The following is a 21,983-nucleotide window of genomic DNA, read 5'->3' as shown; positions in this document are numbered from 1 at the left end:
TCCAAGTACACATAAGGGTGTACCAGAAAGCTGAAAAATGGATGAGGGTGGCTCAATGATGCATATGGATTGACCTTCAGACTGTATTAAGTGAAAATAGCAAATTGCTGAAGAGTCTATATAGAATGCCACTTAAAAATGAAAAAGAAAGTTCAGAAAATACATATATCTGCTTCTTTTCATAAAGATAAATCAGAAAATGGAGAAGTTGGCCAGTTATAAGGGATAATATATAAGAAAAGAGGGCAAGGAATGGGATGAAAGGGATCAGAGATAGAGTGCCACTTCCCTGGGTTTTCACTAAAACTGAAAACAAACTGAAATAAATCTTATGTGTGAAGTGAGTGGGGTAGAGTTCTGGCGAGGAAAAAGGAGCAATGTTATAAAGACATAGAATCCAGCTCCCAGGGCTCCTGATGGAAGTTGGGTAAAAGGATGCTGAGTGACAACAATTAAACAAGGAAGAAGTAATACAGTTGGAAACTCACATTGCAACCAAAACAGTGAATATTGGTTCAGGTGAGAACCGTTCTATATGCTGTGTCTAGGGAGAAATTTTAATGAGTAGCTGAACTTCCCACAGATTGTTTATTACTAAGCAGAGTGAAAACAATGGAGAAATCAAACAAGATTTGTAGCTGGATAATCAAAATTCATATAAAAAATGAGGGACTTATTAGAAGCAAGGAAGAAAACATAAACTATAGAGTTGAGAAATAGGATCACACTTTGGATGACCAAAGCTGTCATAAACAACCCGGGGCTCCACGAGCTGAATGTCATCTCAGAAGAAGCTGTTCATAGCCGGCTGTTGGTGTCTCTAAAGTCACGGGAGGGGGCCAGTGGGGCTGGGACCCAGGTCTCTGAGAAGGAGGTCCTGGCAGGCTCGTGCTGGGACCTCAGAGCAGGTCAGACGGGGTCGGGTCTGCAAGGGTCGGGAAAACTGTACGCGGCGTGCAGCCTCAGCAACAGGAAGGCACTGCCCCATCCAGGACTAGGAGCGTTGCTGGGGAATCGCTCGCTCACAGGAAGCAAACGGGAAACCCACAAAAAACAACAGAAACAGATCCTTGTTTCCTCCTCCTGTGCTCCCTGCTGGCAGAGTCCCAGTGAGCCAAGTGGCAACGCATACTCGTGATTTTGAGAGTTCCAGCCTCAATTTCATGAAGCAGCTGAGGAACCACAGCTTAAGGACTGGTACACCGTATCAATGAGATCACGTCGTGTTCGTTGACGAATCCACTATTCAACTGCCACTTCCTACCTGTACAACTGCAGGCCTTGGCCCCCCGTCTCCCGCGTCATTTCCTTTCCAGCGTCCCCGGAGTCCCCCAGATATGTCTCACATATACTGGGAATATCTTTGGGGGTCAGCGTCCAACACCGTTTCCAGGCCACTGTGTAAGGACTCCAGCTCCTCCAGGCCAACGGTGCTCATCTCTCCAAGGAGGAATCCACCAAACCCTAGCTCACCCTCTATCCCAGAAAGTTAATCCTTTAAGAGGAGTGGTGTTTCTTTCTTTTTGTTTTTTTTAGTCAAATTGATTGGGGTGCATACACCTAAGCGCATAATTTGGTAAGTTCAGACGCATGCGCTCAGGTAACCACCACCAAAGTCAACACATAGAGCGTTTCCATCATCTCAGATGATGGAACCTAAGGTTCCCTTAGGGTCCTTTGCATCTAACCCTTTCCCCAAACCCCAGATCTGGGTAACCACTACTTTCATTTAGGTCCGTATAGTTTTGCCTCTTCCAGAATGTTTTATAAATGGAAACCTAAGACTATGCAGCTTTCCATGGCCTGCTTCTTTTCCTTAGCATAATGCTTTTAAGATTCATCCTTTGATGTTGCATCTATCTGTAATTTCTCTCAGAGGAAAAAAACAAAAAAACAAAAAACCATTGTATGAATATATGATAATTTGTTTATCCATTTACCCATTGGCAGCCTTTGGTTGTTTCCAGTGTTTTCTTACTATGCATTAATCTGTTATAAACATTCAATCGGTGGTGTTTCTGTGGACATATATGCTCCATTTGTCCTGGGCAAAGACTTAGTAGCGGAAGTGCCTGGTCATACACAAAGTGCGTATTTAACTTGATGAGAAAGTGTCAAATTTTTTTATACAGTTGCTACTCCATTTGGCATTCTAGCAGCACTTTGAGTCTTCAAGTTGTTCCACACCCCTGTCAGCTCTTATTGTTGCCAATCTTTTAGATTTTAGCTATTATAGTGGGTGGTGTGGTGGTATCTCAATGGCAAACATTTTAACTCTTATTCCTCTAGTGAATACAGATGTTATGCATCTTTTGATGTACTAATTGGCCATCCATAAATATCTTTCTTTGGTGCAGTATCTGTTATAATCTTTTGTCCATTTTTAGAGATTTTGTCTCATTATTGAATTCTAAGAGTTCCTTCAATATTCTAGATGTCCTTTACTGATAGGTGTGTTGCAAGTATTTTCTCCAGTCTGTGGTTTGCCTTTTTATTTTTAGAATGGTGTCTTTTAGAGAGCAGACATTTTCAATGTTAATTAAATCCAATTTATGAATTTTTAAATTGGGCTTTTTATGTCTTTTGTGAAAAGCCCATGCCTAATCTCAGGCCATATGAGTTTTTCTCCTAAATATTCTTCTAGAAGTTTTGTATTTTTAGCCCTTACACTAAGTTCCCTGATCCATTCAAGTTAGTTTAAATTTCTGTATAGGAAAGGATCAAGATTCATGTTTTGCATGTGGCCGACTTCGGCTCAGGTCATGATTTCACTGCTCCTGAGTTCAAGCCTCGTGTTGGGCTCTGGGCTGACAGCTCAGAGCGTGGAGCCTGCTTCGGATTCTGTATCTCCCTCTCTCTCTGCCCCTTTCCCAAACCTGCTCTGTCTCTCTCTCTCTCAAAATTAAATAAACAATAAAAATTTTTTAAATAAATAAATAAAAATATTATTTCACTATTGAATCAGAAAAGGCAGTATAACTTGCTATAAATTATAAGTTATTATAAGAAAATGAAAAACTTAAAAGTTCTTAAATTTCAGCTAGACACTGTCATCTGATTAAATACTTGAGCTTCCACTTTGTTGTAAAAGGAAATTAGCAAGGGCTAACGAAGTATTACAGCTACATTGGCACTGACCCAAGATGTAATGTGTTTGTGTGTATCTAGGGTTATAAATACAAACCTTTGGGGAATACTCATAGCAGAAACACCTGTTGATAGTTTTAAAATGTCAAATGAATACATATTTTAAATATATTTTGAACAATGTAAAACTATGTAAACCTTCATTCTGATGACTTTGCTTCTTTGAAAATATGCTATGAAAACATCCTCCAAGGGCACAATGTCTGAAAACTGTTCTTAGCAACACGTTTGTAACAGTGAAAAATCTGGGACGATCTGTTTTTCAATTAAAAACCAGATAAATGAATTATGCAAAATTTACAATATGGCACTCTGTGTTCTCTTAAAAGCATGAGATAGAACTGTATGTATTCACAGGAGGAGTACCAATAATATATTATTTAGTGCAAACACAAAATTGCAGCTGAAAGGTAAATAAAGATGTCATTGTTTTTTCTAAGGAATAAATATGATTGTGTATGCATTTTATTATGCACATAAAAATAGAACTGAATGGATATACCAAATCAACAGCAGTCACTTCTGCAAAGTTCAATAGAGGTAGAATTTCACTTAAAACTCTGCACATCTTGGGGTGCCTGGGTGGCTCAGTCAATTGAGTATCCAACTCTTGGTTTTGGTTCAGGTCATGATCTCGCAGTTTGTGGGCTTGAGCCCTGCATGGAGCTCTGTGCTGGCAGTGCAGAGCCTGCTTGGGATTTTCTCTCTGCCTCTCTCTCTGAAACTACCCTGCTTATGCTCGCACACATCTGCATGCACGGTCTCTCAAAATTAAACTTAAAAAAAAAAAAAAAAAGCTTTGCACATCTGTTTATTATTTGAATTTTTGATAAACGTGTGCTACTTTCATCATTTAAAAAATGAAATGACCATTATTCAAAACAATTAAAACATCCATAGAATAAAGAGTTCAGACAATGATTTACCAAAAGTACCAGCTTATATATGCTATCTGCCTTTCATTTATTCTTAAACATTTCCCTTCTTGTTTGCCTTAAACAAACCTGTTGAGATAATCGTTCACCTGTTTGGATGTATGCATCCAAATCAGTCTCATAAAAAGGATACTGTGATGTTGTGCAAACACAGTACTACAAATATAAATCACTGAGTAAAAAACAGGGTCTGTAACAACCGGGGGTCTAATCTGATCGTTCCTTTACTGAAATCATAGCAGGAGTCTCCTAACATCCTGTATGTATGTAGTATTGTTATGGTGCAAAGCAGGAACTTGCTACTGCAGTCTTCTTGCTTAGCCAATGAAACTGTCTAAAGAATTGAGGTCACAGGACAAACGCCTTCCCAGATCTCTAAGATCTACACATGCACACACACACAGATGTCCATACACAACCTTTCTGCTATCTTCTAAATTCCTGAACTCAGAGAAAAACAAAACAAAACAAAGCTAATACGTATTAAGCACTAAGTGCTACTCCTGTGCTAAAAAATATACATTATCTCATTTTATTATTAAATAGCCCCATAAGGAAAGCACCACTGTTATTCCCATTTTACTGATGAGCCTCACAGAAGTTAAATAATTTGACCAACTTGGATCTGAACCCAGCCCACCCTACACACCAAGGCCCAACCTCTTAACTACTGAGCTACTTCTGTATGGTGATGAAGCGCATTCCGCCGACAGCATTCTGCTCACGAATGAATGACTAAGTGATAGTGTGGGTACAAAACTGGGGACATGTGACATGTGGTGGGTGAAAACAGTGGTGAAAAGAATGGAATATGATACCACTGTGAATAAAAATCACATCATCAAGTTTTTTTTTTTTTTTAATGTTTTTATTCATTTTTGAGACAGAGAGAGACAGAGCATGAACGGGGGAGGGTCAGAGAGAGAGGGAGACACAGAATCGGAAGCGGGCTCCAGGCTCTGAGCCATCAGCCCAGAGCCCGACGCGGGGCTCGAACTCACGGACCGCGAGATCGTGACCTGGCTGAAGTCGGACGCTTAACCGACTGCGCCACCCAGGCGCCCCACATCATCAAGTTTTAATCCGTTTGATAGTGTTTAATAAGGAACTTACCTAATCAAATCTAAAGGCTGCTCCTTGTAAAAATAGGAAAACCGAGCCCAATTCTGGCAAAGTGTGTACCTCTCGTTGACAGGGTTAGGAGGTTCTGATGGCTTCCAATATTGACCCTACAGATAAAATGAAAAGTACTTGAATGACAAAGCAAAAGATGAGGGTGAAGCAAATAAACACTGTTTTATAGGAAGTTTAGTGAATGAAGCAAATGTTCTCTTTAACTTTTAGATTTGGATTTTCATATCCCATTGATGTGCAATTATCTCCCCAAAACTACAATAAACGATGACACAAGGGATTCATTAAATTCTCGCACCCAGTTATTTAAAAATACAAGTTAAAGTCTGAACCTTTGGCTTTCCTCAAGCTGCTCTTTCACGTCGAAAGCCCTTTCTTTACTCAAATTATACTAGAATAGTCACAGCTCAGGGATTAATATAACTACGTAACTGGCTGGGGCATTAGAAATAGGCTAACAGGGGCGCCTGGGTGGCGCAATCGGTTAAGCGTCCGACTTCAGCCAGGTCACGATCTTGTGGTCCGTGAGTTCGAGCCCCGCGTCAGGCTCTGGGCTGATGGCTCAGAGCCTGGAGCCTGTTTCCGATTCTGTGTCTCCCTCTCTCTCTGCCCCTCCCCCGTTCATGCTCTGTCTCTCTCTGTCCCAAAAATAAATAAACGTTGAAAAAAAAAATTAAAAAAAAAAAAAAAAAAGAAATAGGCTAACACTTTTACTTCACATACAGAAAAATTAGACCCAAGCAACGTCCAGTGAATGATCCAAAGTCATCCTGCTATGACAGGAATCTCCTCCAGAAAACTCCTCTGGTCCTCACTGGCAATTACTGCCACCATTTCCCAGAAAACTTGAAATATGTATCATAAACTTTACACCAAAGAACCTCAGTATTGTTTCATGCCTAAGATTTTCCCCACTGTTACCTACTGAATAGCTTTATTAATACCCCTTCACAACAAAGCAGAATACTAGTGCTGTCTACACATGGCAGTTCAAAACCTTCTTTCAACTGCTGGTCCAGACAAATGAACTGCTAGAGACAGCATGAATGAATATCCAATCTAAATTAAGCACATGTGAAAATCTCTATGTGATAAGATAGAAGATTTTCTATCACGTAGATTCCGTCTTGTTTTCTTCTTCTGTCACTAATCCTACTGAATCTTGAGAAACAAAATAATAAAAAGGCAGCCTATTTGGGTATCTTGAAAAACCATTCTTTAAAGCACATAAGGGAAAATCTAGCACCTAAACTTACATTCAGGATAGAAAACAAAGAAAAAAAAAGTAGAATTAATGGTAAGTTACATCTATCTCTAACAGCTAAGGTTTCTAGTGATCATAAAGCACCCTGCTTGCTGGAAGGTTTGATTTATGGATTAAAGTTGCTGCTGACTGAGGATATTAGTTTGGTTTAATGACCTGGTAATAGTAAAAAGAGAATGAATGCCCTAAAAAGAAATAATTCTCAAAATCTTCAAAAGGACTTTTTTTCTGCAAAAACTGACAGAGAATGCATTGTGAAGTGTTTTATTAACCCACTATATATATCTCTCTCTACTAAATGGCCATGGCATTATTTTGAATCTATAATCATCTAGAAATTCTTTTGCCCAAGGGGAAAAAAATGTGTGTACAGGGAGAGGGAGAGTTGGGGAAGGAGGATGATTTCTCTAACACTTAAATTAAATTCACCTGAATTGATACTCCTGTTAAACACTGCCACCCATTTAGGGCACCTGGATGGCTTAGTCAGAGAAGCAGCTGACTTCGGCTCAGGTCATGATCTCACGGTTTGTGGGTATGGGCCCCATGTCAGGCTCTGTGCTGACAGCTTGGAACCTGGAGCCTGCTTTGGATTCTGTCTCCCTCTCTCTCTGCCCCTCCCCCACTTGCACTTTGTCTCTCTTTCTCTCTCTTAAAAATAAACATTAAAATAATAATAATAATAATAAAAACCTGTCACCCATTTAGGAAAATTCTGCTTAATCAGCTTGACAGTTGTTGAAGAGACCCAGTTCATTAAAAGGCATCTCACCTTACAGAGAAATCATTTGTGAAAGGAAGAATCAAATCGATGTAGCAAACTTCACTGTCTTATTTTAACAAATTGCCACAGCCACCCCAATCTTCAGCAATCAGTTTCCAGCTGTCCAGAAGCAAGACCCTCCACCAGCAAGATTACAATTCGCTGAAGGCTCAGATGATGGTTAGCATTTTTAGCAATAAATTATTTTTTTAATTAAGGTGTACATTATTCTTTTTTAGACATAATGCTATTGCACACTTAACAGACTACAGTATTGTGTAAACAATTTTATATATGCAGTGGAAAACCAAAAAACTCATGTCTTAAAAAAAACAAGACATGAGGGGCACCTAGGTGGCTCAGTTGGTTAAGCATCCGACTTCGGCTCAGGTCATGATCTCGTGGTCTGTGGGTTTAAGCCGTGCATCGGTCTCTGTGCGGACAGCTCAGAGCCTGGAGCCTGCTTTGGATTCTGTGTCTCCCTCTCTCACTCCACTGCCCCTCCATCACTCACACTCAGTCTCTCTCTCAGTCTCTCAAAAATAAATAATCATTAAAAAAATTTTTTTAGGGGCGCCTGGGTGGCGCAGTCGGTTAAGCGTCCGACTTCAGCCAGGTCCCGAACTCGCGGTCCGTGAGTTCGAGCCCCGCGTCGGGCTCTGGGCTGATGGCTCAGAGCCTGGAGCCTGTTTCCGATTCTGTGTCTCCCTCTCTCTCTGCCCCTCCCCCGTTCATGCTCTGTCTCTCTCTGTCCCAAAAATAAATAAATGTTGAAAAAAAAAAAAAATTTAAAAAAAAAAAAAATTTTTTTTAAATAAATAAGAAACACGAAATACACAAATGTTGTTGGAAAAATGGTACCAATGGACTTCTTCAACACAGGGTTGCCACAAACCTTCAATTTGTAAACACACACACACACACACACACACGCACAAGAAAATGCCTGTCATTAAAATCAATTATGTATCTAATAAATGAACACATTAATGCACATAATTCAAGTCCTTTATGGATTCAAAACTTTATAAATTAGAAAAGATCTGATGGATTCAGATAGAAATTTCCACATATTCTGTAATGTTCTTTTAATAAAACCACTATTTTCAATATGAGTTCTAAAGAAAATTCACGCACAAATGTAATATTTTTTTTAAATAAATTTCCATTAAAACCTCAATGTAAAGATGTATAAACTATGTGCTTCAGCATAGCTGTTAAAGTTCTCAGCTTGGAACTAGGGAGTTTTAGGGATTTTCCCAACATGAGAAAGAATTAAGCAACCTGTCTTAAAGAGGAAGCAAAGGGAAGATTCTCTCTCGCAACAAAGCAACCTCTGAATGTGGGAGAGGAAAAATGGATTCAGGATTTCAAAACCAAGCTTATACTTACATCATGGAGTGGATAGGCAGATGAATAGGTATTAGAATTTAGCAGTCTTTCAATCCCAAACTTTTTCTTCCCATCTTCTACGCCAAAAGGACACCGTGAGAGAATATAATAAACCTATGACGTAATTTGAAGTAAGCATTAGACAACACATTTCTGAACTTTATGCTTTCCACATTTTGTTTTCATCACAATTTAACAATGTGCAACTTTGTCTGAATGTAGACACAGGCTCTGAACCTTCCCTTTGTTGTCTGAAGGAAGATGTAGAAGGTGGGGTGGTGTAGTTTGCACACACAAACTCTGCCCCTCCCCTTCCCCACCACGCATGTGTGCGCTCTGTCTCAAAATAAATAAATAAACATTAAAAACAAAAAGCAAGAGGGGGAGGAAAACTATTGCAAGAGCGATATCTGCAGACATCTGAAAAGTCAGGCAGAAAGGGTCTTTTCATTCATTCATTCATTCATTCAATCATTCGGGATAGGCAAGGCAGTTTCAGAGAGCATCTTTCTTTGTGTTAAGGCAGGACTGTTACACCTGCCAGGGTTGGCTTGGGTTAAAGGTACATCAAAGGTTAGGGTCCTGTGGGAGGCAAGTTTAATCAAAATATGGTCAGTTTAGCTAACAAATACTTTGACGGGTCAGTGCAGATAAACAGTTCAGCTAGCCATTTATCCAACAAAGAGCAGGCATGTGGAAGGCCTGTGTCTGACTCTTATTACCACAAACTAATAACAAAAGGGAGAAATTATAAGGCTAGGTGTGAATCTAAATTTCCTTGGAGCCACAAGGGAAAGGGATTTCCTCCATCTCTCTCTTCTTAGAGTATTTCTTTAGAGAACTTATAAATTTTTTCTCCATCCCTTTGAGATTTATATAAATCTGTAAAAATCTACTAGATAAGCCTCTTGACAGTTTTACAATGCAGGAGTGTGTTTCTTAAGTTTTCTAGGACCCATCTCTTCTAAATGTAAACATCAAGAAAGACAGCATCACTACCTCCCTGTCTCTATGGCAGTGTAGCCCGGGCAACTGGCTCCAACTTGTAACTACTCGCTTGCCATAGAGATATGAGAAGCTTAATTTTCTTGGTATAAAGACAACTAACACAAATGGACACGCCAATGACCAGGAGAATTTAGGATGAACTATGTGGTAAATGGTGCTCTCAAGTCAAATTGGGAGATGGGGATGGTGGTTATCTATGAATATTCTTTAAGTCATGTGGTGAAGGGCGATCCTTTACAGTTTCCCAGAACGAGAAGAGCGGGCGATTTCTGTAACCGTCCCTGTTTTCCACGACTACAGAACTTAAGTAAAGTTCAACATTGCCAGTATCGATGCAAGAATGGACAAAAAAGATCAAAGCTGCAGAACACGGCCCAGAAGTAGGCCTATGAATGTATACATACATGAGTTATGACAAAGGTAAAACTGAAAAATGGTGAAAAGTTGAATGTTTTCAATAATTGTTGCAAACCGATGACCACATATATGGTGGGAAAACTGCACCATGCACAAAAATTAATTCCAGGTGGACAGTAGTCCTCAATGGGGAAAGTAAAGTAATACAACTTCAAAAAAATAATATAGGAAATTAACTTCATGGTCTTGGTGGTAGTTAAAGATTAAGAGCATGATTCATAAAGTAAAGGCTTGAGAAATTGGACTACATTAAAATTAAAAACATCTGTTGAGCAAAAGAAACCATTAGAAAAAGGAAGCAAGAACTAGGAAAAGATCAGTAAACATATATAATGAACAAAGGGCTCATAAAAGGAATATATAAACAATTCCTACCAATCAACAAGTAAAGAAAAGACCTAATTGAAAAACAGACAAAAGACTTTAGCAGGGATTTCATAAAAGTGCATATCTAAATAAGCAATAAACATATACAAGGAGAATCAATCCCATTTATATCAGTGAAAGGCAAATTAAAACCATAATGACGGAGGCGCCTGGGTAGCTCGGTTGAGCATCGACTTTTGATGTCAGCTCAGGTAATGATCTCAGGGACATGAGATTGAGCACAGCATTGGGTTCTGCACTGAGTATGGAGCCTGCTTAAGATTCTCTCTCCCTCTGTTCCTCTCCCCCACTCACGTGCTCGCTCACTCTCTCTCAACAAAACAACCATCATGACACACAAATAAATTTCAAAACCAAGTAATGAAAATGAATGCACAATAACTCATATAAGAACTAAATTAATCACACAAATAAATGTTAAGCCAAAGAAGCCATACTCAAAAAAGAATATATACGGCACGATTCCGTTTTTGTGAAGTGTAAAAACAGTGTAATCTTTGCTGTTGGAAGTTAAAGCCCACCTCTACTGAGGATGATGGAATAGTGATTGGACGGAGGCAGCAGGGTCTCTGGGGGGCTAGCAAAGTCTTCTCCTTGACATGGGTGGTGGTTACATGGCCGTGTTTGTTTTCTGTTGTTTCAGTGTGCTGTACATTTATGACTTGTGGGCCTACCTCTATTCATGTTATGCTACAATTACAAAAGAAAGAAAAAGAAAGCTTTGTAAATACTAGTGTCAAGAATGCTATGGAGCACTGAGCACTCCATCTGTTGTTACTAGGACCCTAAATTAGTACATCTTTTTGTCAAGAGTGATAGTGTAATATAAATATTTTTTAATGTTTATCTTTTTTATTTTGAAAGAGAGAGAGAGAGAGAGAGAGGGAGCAAGGGAAGGGCAGAGAGAGGAAGGGAGAGAATCCCAAGTAGGCTCCTTGCTGTCAACACAGAGCCTAATGCAGGGCTTTGATCCCATAAACCATGAGATTGTGACTTGAGCTGAAATCAAGAGTCATATGCTTAACTGACTGAGCCACCCAGGTGCCCCATGTAATATAAAATTTTAAATTATTAAATTATTAAAATTGTTGTGTTTTAATGTTGAATTAGTCTAAGGTATTGGCACTCTTTACACAGAAGCAGTAAAAATAAATGGATACTAGTATTTCTATACTTAATCTAGTTCCTAATTTGGTCTGGTTCGCCGGCCTTTTGGTAGCTACTTTTTAACGTAGTAAGTCTATCTAAAGTACTTTACGATTTGCAGGGTGCTTCACACACATTCTTTCATTTGGTTTTGACAGAAATGCCAGTGTTGACCATCATTATCTCTGTTTTAAGAGAGGTTGTTTTATTTAGAGAGCAGCAGAGTTATGACTTGAAACCAGGTCTTCTGATTCCATGTCATAGGCTCTTTACTCCCTTTTTAGAGATTGCCCCTTAGGTTGTAGTTGTGGTGGTGGTGGTGGGTTTTTATTGCTGGGAAGAAAAGGGAGAACATTTTTAGTTTGTAGGTTCATATTTTTATATGCAAATTCTAGGCATTGTATTGTATGTAATATTTCTGTCCGTGAATTTAAAAAAAAAAAATGAGAAACTAGAAAAAATGGTGATTTCAAAATCCTTAGTCACTGAAGAGTGCTGAACCTAAAAGAAATAAGTCTCAAGTTGGGAAAGGCAGTAAGTGATCATTAAGACCCTGGTGATCACATTAGTAGGCAACAGGGAGGAGGGTCAGAGCAAAAAGGAACATTACTTTTTTCCCCCGCTCAAGTCAGGTCAATAATAATAATAACACCTAACACTTCCTGAGCACCTAGTATATTCCAGGTATCGAAGCCTTTCATACCTTAACTCATTCAATTTTCTATGCAAACCTAGACTTTATTCCTATCTTAACATGAAGAAGCAGTGACTCAGAAAGCATGATTCTTTACAGAGAGGCTCTTCATAGAAAACTTAAAGGTCTTATTGACTACAAATGGGGAGGAAATATTATCCATGATTGAAAATGGTTTTAAATGAAAGGAAAAAGTTTTGAGGTTTCTCAAATGCTATCGATATACAAAGAAATTTTAAAATTCCATTTCCATTAGGAATGACCAATATTCCTCCTGCTATGCACTGAATTTATAAAACCACTCTAAGATTATAAAACCATTTTGCAAAGAACCAATAAAACCGAAGCCCTGGCTCTTCGTTAAGAACTTTTCCCGATATTGCACAAAGCATCCGTCTTGACTGTGCCCACACTGTCACCCTTTCACGTGTAAACAACAGTTTGAGAAGTCGGTAGGTGAACAGGTTTAAGCAGTCCAGGTGGACCTTTGAACCTGCTCAATAGCACCCAGTACTTATCAAAATGTATGCACAAACCCGGTGCAGACATAGCATTGATGTATACTAGCACGTGCAGATACACAAGCCTCACTTGAAGGGATGTGCTCAAAGGTCTTCTCTACCTACAATTCTGTTTCTTGATGAGGACGGAAAGAAGCTTGATTTGTCTTCAATGAGGAAGAGTTCCTGCCGATGTCTGGTGAATTGGGCAGTGAAGTATTCAGGATGAGGGTGCTTCACATTCTTTGGGAGCTTCAGAGGCTCAAGCATACAGCTGAATGGGATATTCTCGGGCAGAGGAATATCGCTCTCCTTAATAGGCATCTTGATTCCCAACACTTCAGCATAAGTGACTAGGACCTCCCAAGGGGCATGAATCTTGACAAAATACGTCTTTCCATCTTCAGAGTTCTGTAGAAAAAGAAGGCAAAGATAACAGGAAGCATACCGATTTACTTGTTACCGAACTGAGTAAAGACACAAAGTTTGATGACAACTCGAACAAATCACAGATGTCACAGCACTTTCAATTTATTGAAACTTTTCAGCAAAATTTTCAGAGGAACAAATGCTCAAAACGTGTATCTGTATTATTACACTTACATATGTGTATGTATGTATATGTATACATGGTGTGTGTGTGTGTGTGTGTGTGTGTGTGTGTGTGCGCGCGCATGTGTGTGATAGAGACAAACAAAGAATATTTTTAACAATAAAATTCAGGGGGTGCCTGGATGGCTCAGTTGGTTAAGCGTCCAACTTCAGCTCCAGTCATGATCTCACAGTTCGTGAGTTCAGGCCCCACATCGGGCTCTGTGCTGACAGTGTGGAGCCTGTTTTGGATTCTCTCTCTCCCTCTCTCTCTGCCCTTCCCCTGCTTGTGCACACTCTCTTGTTCTCCCTCCTGCTCTTTCTCAAAATAATAATAATAATAATAATAATAATAATAATAAGCTTAAAAAATTAAAAAAAACATTTTGAAGGAAATTCTAGAAAACCAATAGATGGCAAGACATTAAAAATAAATAAGTAAAAGAATTTGCCATATTCATGAGCAAAGAAGTTGTCTTGGCTTAAGTAGTGGGTATGCAGATGATGGCCAGGTTAACTAGTTAGAGTGCCAGATTACAGACAGCCTTCAAAATGAGAGATATGATTCTCAGGATCCACATAAGAGTGAAAACATATGGTATCTGTCTTTCTCTGCATGACTTATTTCACTTAGCATAACACTCTCCAGACCATGGGAGAGGGGAAGGAAAAAAAAAGTTAGAGAGGGAGGGAGCCAAACCATAAGAGACTCTTAAAAAATGAGAATAAACTGAGGGTTGATGGGGGGGGTGGTGGGAGGGAGGGGAAAGTGGGTGATGGGCATTGAGGAGGGCACCTGTTGGGATGAGCACTGGGTGTTGTATGGAAACCAATTTGATAATAAATTTCATATTAAAAAAATGAGAGATATCAAACAAGAACCGTATCTTCACTTTCTTTGTATCCTGAATGGAATTATGTCTATTTTTTTCAGTGTCTGCTCATTGTCTTATATTCATATCCTTGACCTACTTCTTTACCAGGAAGACCATATGCCCTACCATCCAGATAACAGTAGCCAAAAAAACTATTGTATTGCTCTCAAACACAAAGTCTATTTGGTCAAAGGCCGTAACAGAAGAAAACAATTGCTTAAAACACCAAGACTCTGGTACAAATTAACAGCTACACTTACCCTTTTGTCTTCAATTTCCAACTCAAGACCTGTTTTTCTGAGATTTTGTTCAAATTCTTTTCTCCTTTCCTATGGGAAAAAAAAAAATTGGTAGAATTATGCAGAACACTTTTATTTGCCCCGTGATAAACAGACTCATTATTCCAGACGGTGCTCTGCCCCTCCCATGCTTGTATATAAAAGTCCTTTATACATTACCCCCATCTCAGCACCATGTCCTGCTTTTCGTCTGTACTAAAATTCACAATATAACTATAAAAATCCAAAATATTTAGGAATAATTTCCAGGAAATGTGCAGGACTGCTATCTGAAAGTATGTATAGAACTTTACTAAATAACAGTTTAAAAAACTAGATAAATAGAGAGACCTGTCATGCCCTTGGTCGGGAAGACTCGGTATTAGAAACACATCAACACTCTTAAAAAGAAAGGATATATTTAATTCAAATTTAAGCCAAAGTATCATTGTGAGTTTTTATTTTGATTTTATCTTTTGAGAGAGAGAGAGGAGAGAGAGAGTGTGTGTGTGAGCAGGGGAAAGGGGCAGAGGAAGAAAGAGAGAGAGAGAGAGAAAGAGAGAGAGAGAGAGAGAGAGAGAGAATCCCAAGCAGACCCCATGCTCAGCGTGGAGTCCGACACAGGGCTTGATCTCACAACTATTGAGATCATGACCTGAGCCGAAATCAAGAGTAGGCCGCTCAACCGTCTAAGCCACCCACATGCCCCTCATTATAACTTTCTAATGCTGAAGAAAAGAATAGCTTCACTTAGAAAAAAAATAAATTAATTAATTTAATTAAATTAGATTAGTTAAAACAATCATTACTTGTGGGCTTTAAAAGAATGCATTGATTGTTGAAAATTTTTTTTTGGCTTTCACTATTACCTAAGTCTGAAGAATTTTATAGTAAATGAAATTTTAAAAGACTTTATTATGGTATTATAGAATGCCTATCTTCAAATGGATAGGTCTACCTTGATATATCTTAAAGTTTACAAGAAAGAGTAAAAGATAATTTAAGGTGTTTTTCCCCTACTTCCAAAGTTTGCCACATATGAGCACAGGCCTATGACAGTGGTACAGATTTTCCTTTCATAATTGCCCTTCTTTCATATTACCAGAGGGAGGCAGACTGCAAACTTCCAGAAAACCAAAAAAAAAAAAAAAAAAAAAAAAAGGACTTAGGCATTCAAATTACTGTTATCTCTTATCAGAACTGAGAAAGTGAACCACTCTTTTCATTATAGTAACAAATGCTTTTGCTAGTAACATGACTGCCAAAACTGAAGAGCTAATAGGATTACTAGGTGATGGGTCATTAAACACTACTTTTATGATACATCACTGTAATTTGGGGATATAACTCAGGTATCTAAAAAAGATTAAAACTGCATAAACGATAATCTTTCTATTCCAATCTACTCATTTATCTGAACAAGCTTAATTGACACTGCCATAAAAAAACGAGAGGGGTATAGTTGAACCTGAACCACATCATTCTAGGAAAAACTCTAATTCATTCAAAAATATTTTTGCAGTTATCAATAATGACAAGTTCTAGGGTAGTGAATGGCTGAGCAAGAAACTAAGATAAATGGAAAGGGGAGTTCAAGGAAGAGAGCCAGGATGCTAGAATAGTCACTGGGGCACCTGGGTGGCTCAGTCAGCTAAGCGTCTGACTTCGGTTCAGGTCATGAACTTGGTCGGCTTTGTGCTGACAGCTCAGAACCTGGAAACTGCTTCAGAATCTGCATCTCCCTCTCTCTCTGCTCCTCCCCTTCTCATGCTCTGTCTCTCTGTGTGTGTGTGTCTCTCTCTCTCAAAAATAAACACAGATTTAAAAAAAAATTTGTAAATAAAATAGTCATCGATGTATGAATTGCAATAATCAATAATTTAAGGAGTATTGGTGAAGAGAATGATAATGAACCAAGGGCTCAAACTGTTGAGAACTGAAAGGAAGACCCAGGGACACATTAATGACAGCAGTAAAGCAGGGCAATAATTAATGTGAGAAGAATAAAAGCTCAGGAATTTTAGGGATGAGGTAGGGAGAGCTGCCTGTAATCAACAATGAGATACAAGGAGGGCGGAGCAGGCATTTGCCCATCTCCAGAAAAAGGCAACCGTCACCTGAGAGGACACTTGGAGAATGCAGGGAACTCAATGAAGAGAATACAGACGGACATTCAGAGAAAAAGAAAATGATGACAAACGAGTGAATTTCAGGGGCTTGATGGAAGCGGTTTCCAGGGAAAGTGTGGAAGAAAGGGACAGGGTTTTATGGGGATAATATCTGTTGTTCTTTTATTTTTATTTTATATGACATTTATTTCCTGGGTAAGTATGTTAGTAAATGTGTGTGTACATACTTACATATATGGATTAATGTATTAATTCATTATTTCAAATATAATTATTTCTTGAGCATCCACTATGCTGCAACCACACTGTTTTAGGCATTTGGGTACACAGCAGTGAACAGGACAAAGTCATTGGTCTCATGAACTTAATTTAGGGTGCTGGACACACAGCAAACAAGTTAAACAACATATACACAAGTTCAGAAAGTGATGGGTTATAATGAAAAGAAAACAGGATAAGGAATAGAGCACAATGTGGAGGACATTTCAGATGGCCTGGATTAGCCATACATTTTCAAAGTGAAAATAAATATTATATTCAGACACACACCTCAAATTTTGGAGGTCACGTTTAATATTGTGGAGCTAAGTAAACAATATACATACTCCCAGTCACTTGGGAGAAGAAAAAGAAGGTAGTGTTCAAGATGTCCAAAAAAAAAAAAACCCAAAAAACAAATTGACTTTACACATCCAATCCAATCCATTATTAGGCCTGTTTTCTAATCTTCTCCCTCAGTCTTAGCTTTCAATAACACTTCAGAGGCCTCTGACCTCTACAGCTTAATTCAATGGGAACAACCCTAATGAACTACAGGAAGTGTTTCTTTTAAGGATTCCCAGTTTCTCTTCCCTTAAGTACTTACCGCCTTGGGGTCTGCTTCTTTCTTTAAATCATCAACATAGGAGAGCACAAAATCAATTTGCCTAATCCCATCTCGGAAGAAGATAGAATCTTTGCTTTGTTCATCTTTTTTAAACTGTAGGAGACAGAAATGACACAACTTTCCAGTTTTATTTTCAAATGGCAAAAACATGAAACGAATTAGCTGACATTCGGTCTAATTTGTTTCAGTCCTGAATTGGCGGGTAAAGACAAATAGCCAGAGTTTTCACCAACAGAAGATTATGCTCATTTTGGAAAGTGAACTTCCATAGGGAAGATATATACATATACCAGGAAGGCTCAAGATGAAGGTAAGCATTTAACTACATGCACACACAACAAAAATGGTGCAATTATACCAATATATAAAATGAACACATGGATACATGGATCCCAAAATGCATATTCAGAGAGAGACTTGTTAGCTTCGTTAAATAACATGCCAATGAGTCGGACAAATAATTCATGTTCACACACCGCTTTGGGGTGGAATTAATTACCGACCAATTAATGAATCTCATTCTAAGAAAATTAACTTATGACTAATGCTTCTCTGTTTTCATAAAATTGCCACTTTCTAATTCAACTTCTGAAGGGTTAAAGTAAAATCAAAGTGCAGTTAAAAATCAGAAAGCAGATAGCTTGCCAGCTGGGTTTACTGCACGTAAATGCTCATGCAGATCTCCTTTCAATTCTGATCCCTACGTGAGCCCGAGTCCATCTTTGGTTAAAATTGGATGTTATCAATTCTCTCAGTGGAATAGTCAAACTGACAAATTCAGCATTCACATGTTGTATATTTCATTCATTCCTTTCCTTTCAGAACTACAAAAACACTAGAGAGCTTTAGAAGAAGAGATTTCACGTTTGACTGATGTGGCCTCCCTCAGAGTTTATATGTAATGTGTAATACGTAATATTTCAAATAGCCCAGATATATCTAATACTTAGACTGACGCAAACAGATGATGTAGTGGATGTTAGTGATCTCTCTAACCCTGTGACGCAGTTATAACTTAACGCTGGCAACTTTCAAATTGCTTCAGCTAACCTATGAATGGAGAACGGGATGTTTTGTTTTTGTAACTGCTATTTGTGTTAGTTTATGAGTTTCTGTTATGGTATTCTATGCTGTTTTTCACCCAACTCAAGCCAGGGAGACTTCCCCTAAAAAAGAATGGATGTACAACAGTCATGTATAATAAGGCAAAAATCTCATGTTTGAAGTGTGTTCTATGAAAAATAGAACTGTATTTTATCTATGTGAAGGCATAGCTGATATGTTTCAGGAAGAAGTAGCTCCTAATGCACAGAAAGAAACGAGTGGGAAAATGAGCAAAAAAACAAAACACATCCAGGGAGTCTAGACAGTAAATATAGAAAATAGTAATTCAAATACTATGTCTGAGTTCTCTGCATCTAACCAAAAGATGCATAATCATCTCCTTTTGCCTAAAACAAAGTAAAAGAACCTGAGAAAACTCAAACTATTTTCCTGTTACCCCTTGATTTACAACTCACTACAAAAAGAAAAAGGAAACAAAATAAAAAAAAGTCATTTGAGCTCTTGTAAATCATCATAATATTAACATAGTTTATGAAATTCACCAAAACTCATGGACTTGGGGCAGGAAATAAAAGACTAATTAGACTAAATATAATCAAAGCAAAAAATTAGAGGTAAAAATCCTAATAATCCCTTTGCTCTCAAAGCAAAATCTGTGACAGCCAAAATTTGCATGGTTTTTAAAGTAGGCTCACAGCCCAGAGATCAAGGGTTGCATGTTCCATCCACTGTGGCATCCAGGTGCCCCTGGGAGAGATTATTTTTAAAACAATATACATTTACAAGTGTTTTTATTGTTTGGGCAAACTAAATCTAAGTCCACAAAGAGAAGTTCTGATGACAGAAGTCATGCACATTGAAGTCAACAAAAAATCACACACAGAGTATTTGACTCTTAGAGAGTAAACAAAGCAACCCCCAAAACAATTAGTTTTCTCAGTGTTCAGTCAAAATGGGTATATATACTTCTGAAAGCCAGATGCTACCTAGGAAAACCCAAACTTCTCTCATTATGCTGTGTCCTAATATAAAGAGTAAATTGCTTAAAAATATGGAGAAATTGGCTTGCCTGGGTGGCTCAGTCGGTTAAGTATCAACTTCAGCTCAGGTCATGATCTCATGGTTCATGAGTTTGAGCCCCACATCAGGCTCTCTGCTGTCATCTCAGAGCCCACTTCCTAAATTCTTTCCCCCATCCTCTCCGCCCCTACCCCGCTCTCTCTCCCTCTCAAAAATAAACAAACATTTTAAAACAGATGGAGAAATCACTGGCAACCTTGTAGATCACCATGACGTACCTGTCTTAGTACTGTTAACAAAAAACTGATTGAAGCAAATGAGGGGAGAAAAACTTGATAACTCTGTTACATATAACTGAAGGCTATTAAAAAACATCATTCTTTTGTTTTGCTCAAGGCATGACATAAAGATAACATTTTGCCATGTGTGTATGTGTCTGTGTTTATATTTGATTTGCTCTTAGAAATTCCAGTGTATAATGGGTGAACATCTGGGTGGATTTTCTTTGAATGAGGTAGTTATTCTGAGGTTCATAGTCCAGGATTCCCACTAGGAGTTCATAAATTCTAAAACTGTAGGTAAATTGTCTGTATATGTGTGTATATGTATGTAATATATATGTGTGTTTATATGCAAATATAAAAAATAATTTATATATCAAATATATACATTACATATATGTAATATATATGTATACACAGCAAATATATATAATATATATAAATTATATGTATATAGATAGACACACATATACATTTTTTAGAAAGAGCATCTATAGCTTTAATCAGATCCAAACAGAATTAAGAATCACCATTCTAAAATCTCAATTGCCTCGAGACTGGGAATAAGTGACAAAGTCCCCACAAATCAATAGTATACACTGGAATAAAAAGGACTGGGGCTACTACTGCAGCCATCCAAAGCGTAAGCAGCAGCATTCAGCGCTTTTTTACCAAAAGACGTCGCTTCAGGAACAAATTGTATCGCTTTGCAGACTGTGAAACAATCAACAGAAAGTTAGCAAATCCTGCCAGAGTAAAGAAAAGATTTCCAAAAAACAGACACACAAAGACACAAATCTTCAGTATGATTACTCAGGTGTGTGTGTGTGTGTGTGTGTGTGTGTGTGTGTGATATTTACAGTTGCAGGGTGGGAGAAGCTGGCAAGAAGGAAAGAAGAACGAATATAGGAAGAAAACAATGAAGAATAAAGGAAAGGGGAATAAAAGAGACTTCAAAGTAAATTTCCCTAAGTTCTTTATACCGTAACGTTAAGTGGAACTGAATTAAGGAAGAAAGGAGAGAGAAAAAAATAATGAAGGAAAACATGAGAAAAAGGGAAATGTAAAGTAAAATATGTAATCAGTTAAGTATGCCCATGTACATCAGGAGAAGAAAATTACTACTAAAATTACTACAATTATACTGTATGGTATAGAAGGTTCACCTAATAGAAGACAATATTTCACAGCCTCCCAAAATACTGGGGGAAGGAAAGGGGAGCTCATTCAGTTAAATGCTAAGCTGTCTTCAATCTTCAGTTACGGTGACCATGATTTTTAAGACACCCAAGGCAAGTACCGAAAAACATCTGGGAAAATCAATAATATTTGAAAGAAAACCAAATAATGCCACAAAAAGGCAAGTACTGTGTGTATTTTATACTATAATGAAATGATAAATAACCTAATAAAATTATCAATTAAAAGTTTTAGTTCCTGTCATGGAAAGTTTTGCTGAACCTGTTGTTTTCATAAAATAAGCTAGAGCCCTAAGCAGTGGTGACTACTGGATGAAAAATCCCTGCTCCATAACCTGAGAACCTACTCTGCATAGACGAGTTAATACTGCTGTTGCTTAGAGCAAACAGACACAAGATGGATGTTGGTCACTGCATAAAGTGTATTTTACACTGTATTTTTCTCCTGGGCTGAAATTTTTCATCTTAGCACTTTGATTTTCTTGGAATCTTTCATGAGGTCCACAAGTTACTGTTATTCTCAGATGTTTTTCCTCAGTTCATTACAGAATCATTAAGGGAAAGGAAAGAGTTATAATACACTAAGGGGCCAAGAAGGTCCACATTATGACTTTCATGGGTTCTGTCTGGCCTATTTGCTTTCTGTGTGCTCCTTTCTCCATTAAATTGTTTTTATCAATTTAAAAAGAAATAAATGAATATATATATTCATACACACACACACTATTATACTTATGGGGTGGGTTTTTTTTGTTTCTTTAATTTTGATTTTAAAAGAAATTAAAATTAAAACATTTCCATGGGCTTCAAAAAGTATCCTGGGTCCTAGAAGGCACTGTGCTTACTGTGCCTAAAGAATAAGTTGGCCATAG

The 21,983-nt window shown here is 38.0% G+C and overlaps 1 protein-coding gene across 6 annotated transcripts in view; it reads right to left on the bottom strand.

The window, feature by feature from the left end:
* ANO5 (anoctamin 5) overlaps positions 1-21,983 on the bottom strand; it is a 92,157-nt gene that overhangs the window by 46,666 nt on the left and 23,508 nt on the right. For 4 of the 6 annotated variants that reach the window (XM_045484788.1, XM_045484789.1, XM_045484785.1 and 1 more), the window contains exons 4-9: positions 20,585-20,626; positions 17,526-17,639; positions 14,514-14,582; positions 12,914-13,198; positions 8,636-8,749; positions 5,196-5,311 (exon numbers count right to left, since the gene is read on the bottom strand). In XM_045484788.1, the coding sequence (XP_045340744.1) occupies positions 5,196-5,311; positions 8,636-8,749; positions 12,914-13,198; positions 14,514-14,582; positions 17,526-17,639; positions 20,585-20,626 (740 nt within the window). The remainder of the gene's footprint in view (positions 1-5,195; positions 5,312-8,635; positions 8,750-12,913; positions 13,199-14,513; positions 14,583-17,525; positions 17,640-20,584; positions 20,627-21,983) is intronic. The other 2 variants (XM_045484786.1, XM_045484787.1) reach the window with 1 other exon arrangement.

The sequence above is a fragment of the Leopardus geoffroyi genome, chromosome D1 (genome assembly GCF_018350155.1).
Source record: "Leopardus geoffroyi isolate Oge1 chromosome D1, O.geoffroyi_Oge1_pat1.0, whole genome shotgun sequence".
NCBI classification, from domain to species: domain Eukaryota; kingdom Metazoa; phylum Chordata; class Mammalia; order Carnivora; family Felidae; genus Leopardus; species Leopardus geoffroyi.
Note: the sequence above shows the minus strand (reverse complement) of the source record. Positions and strands in the feature narration are given on the sequence as shown.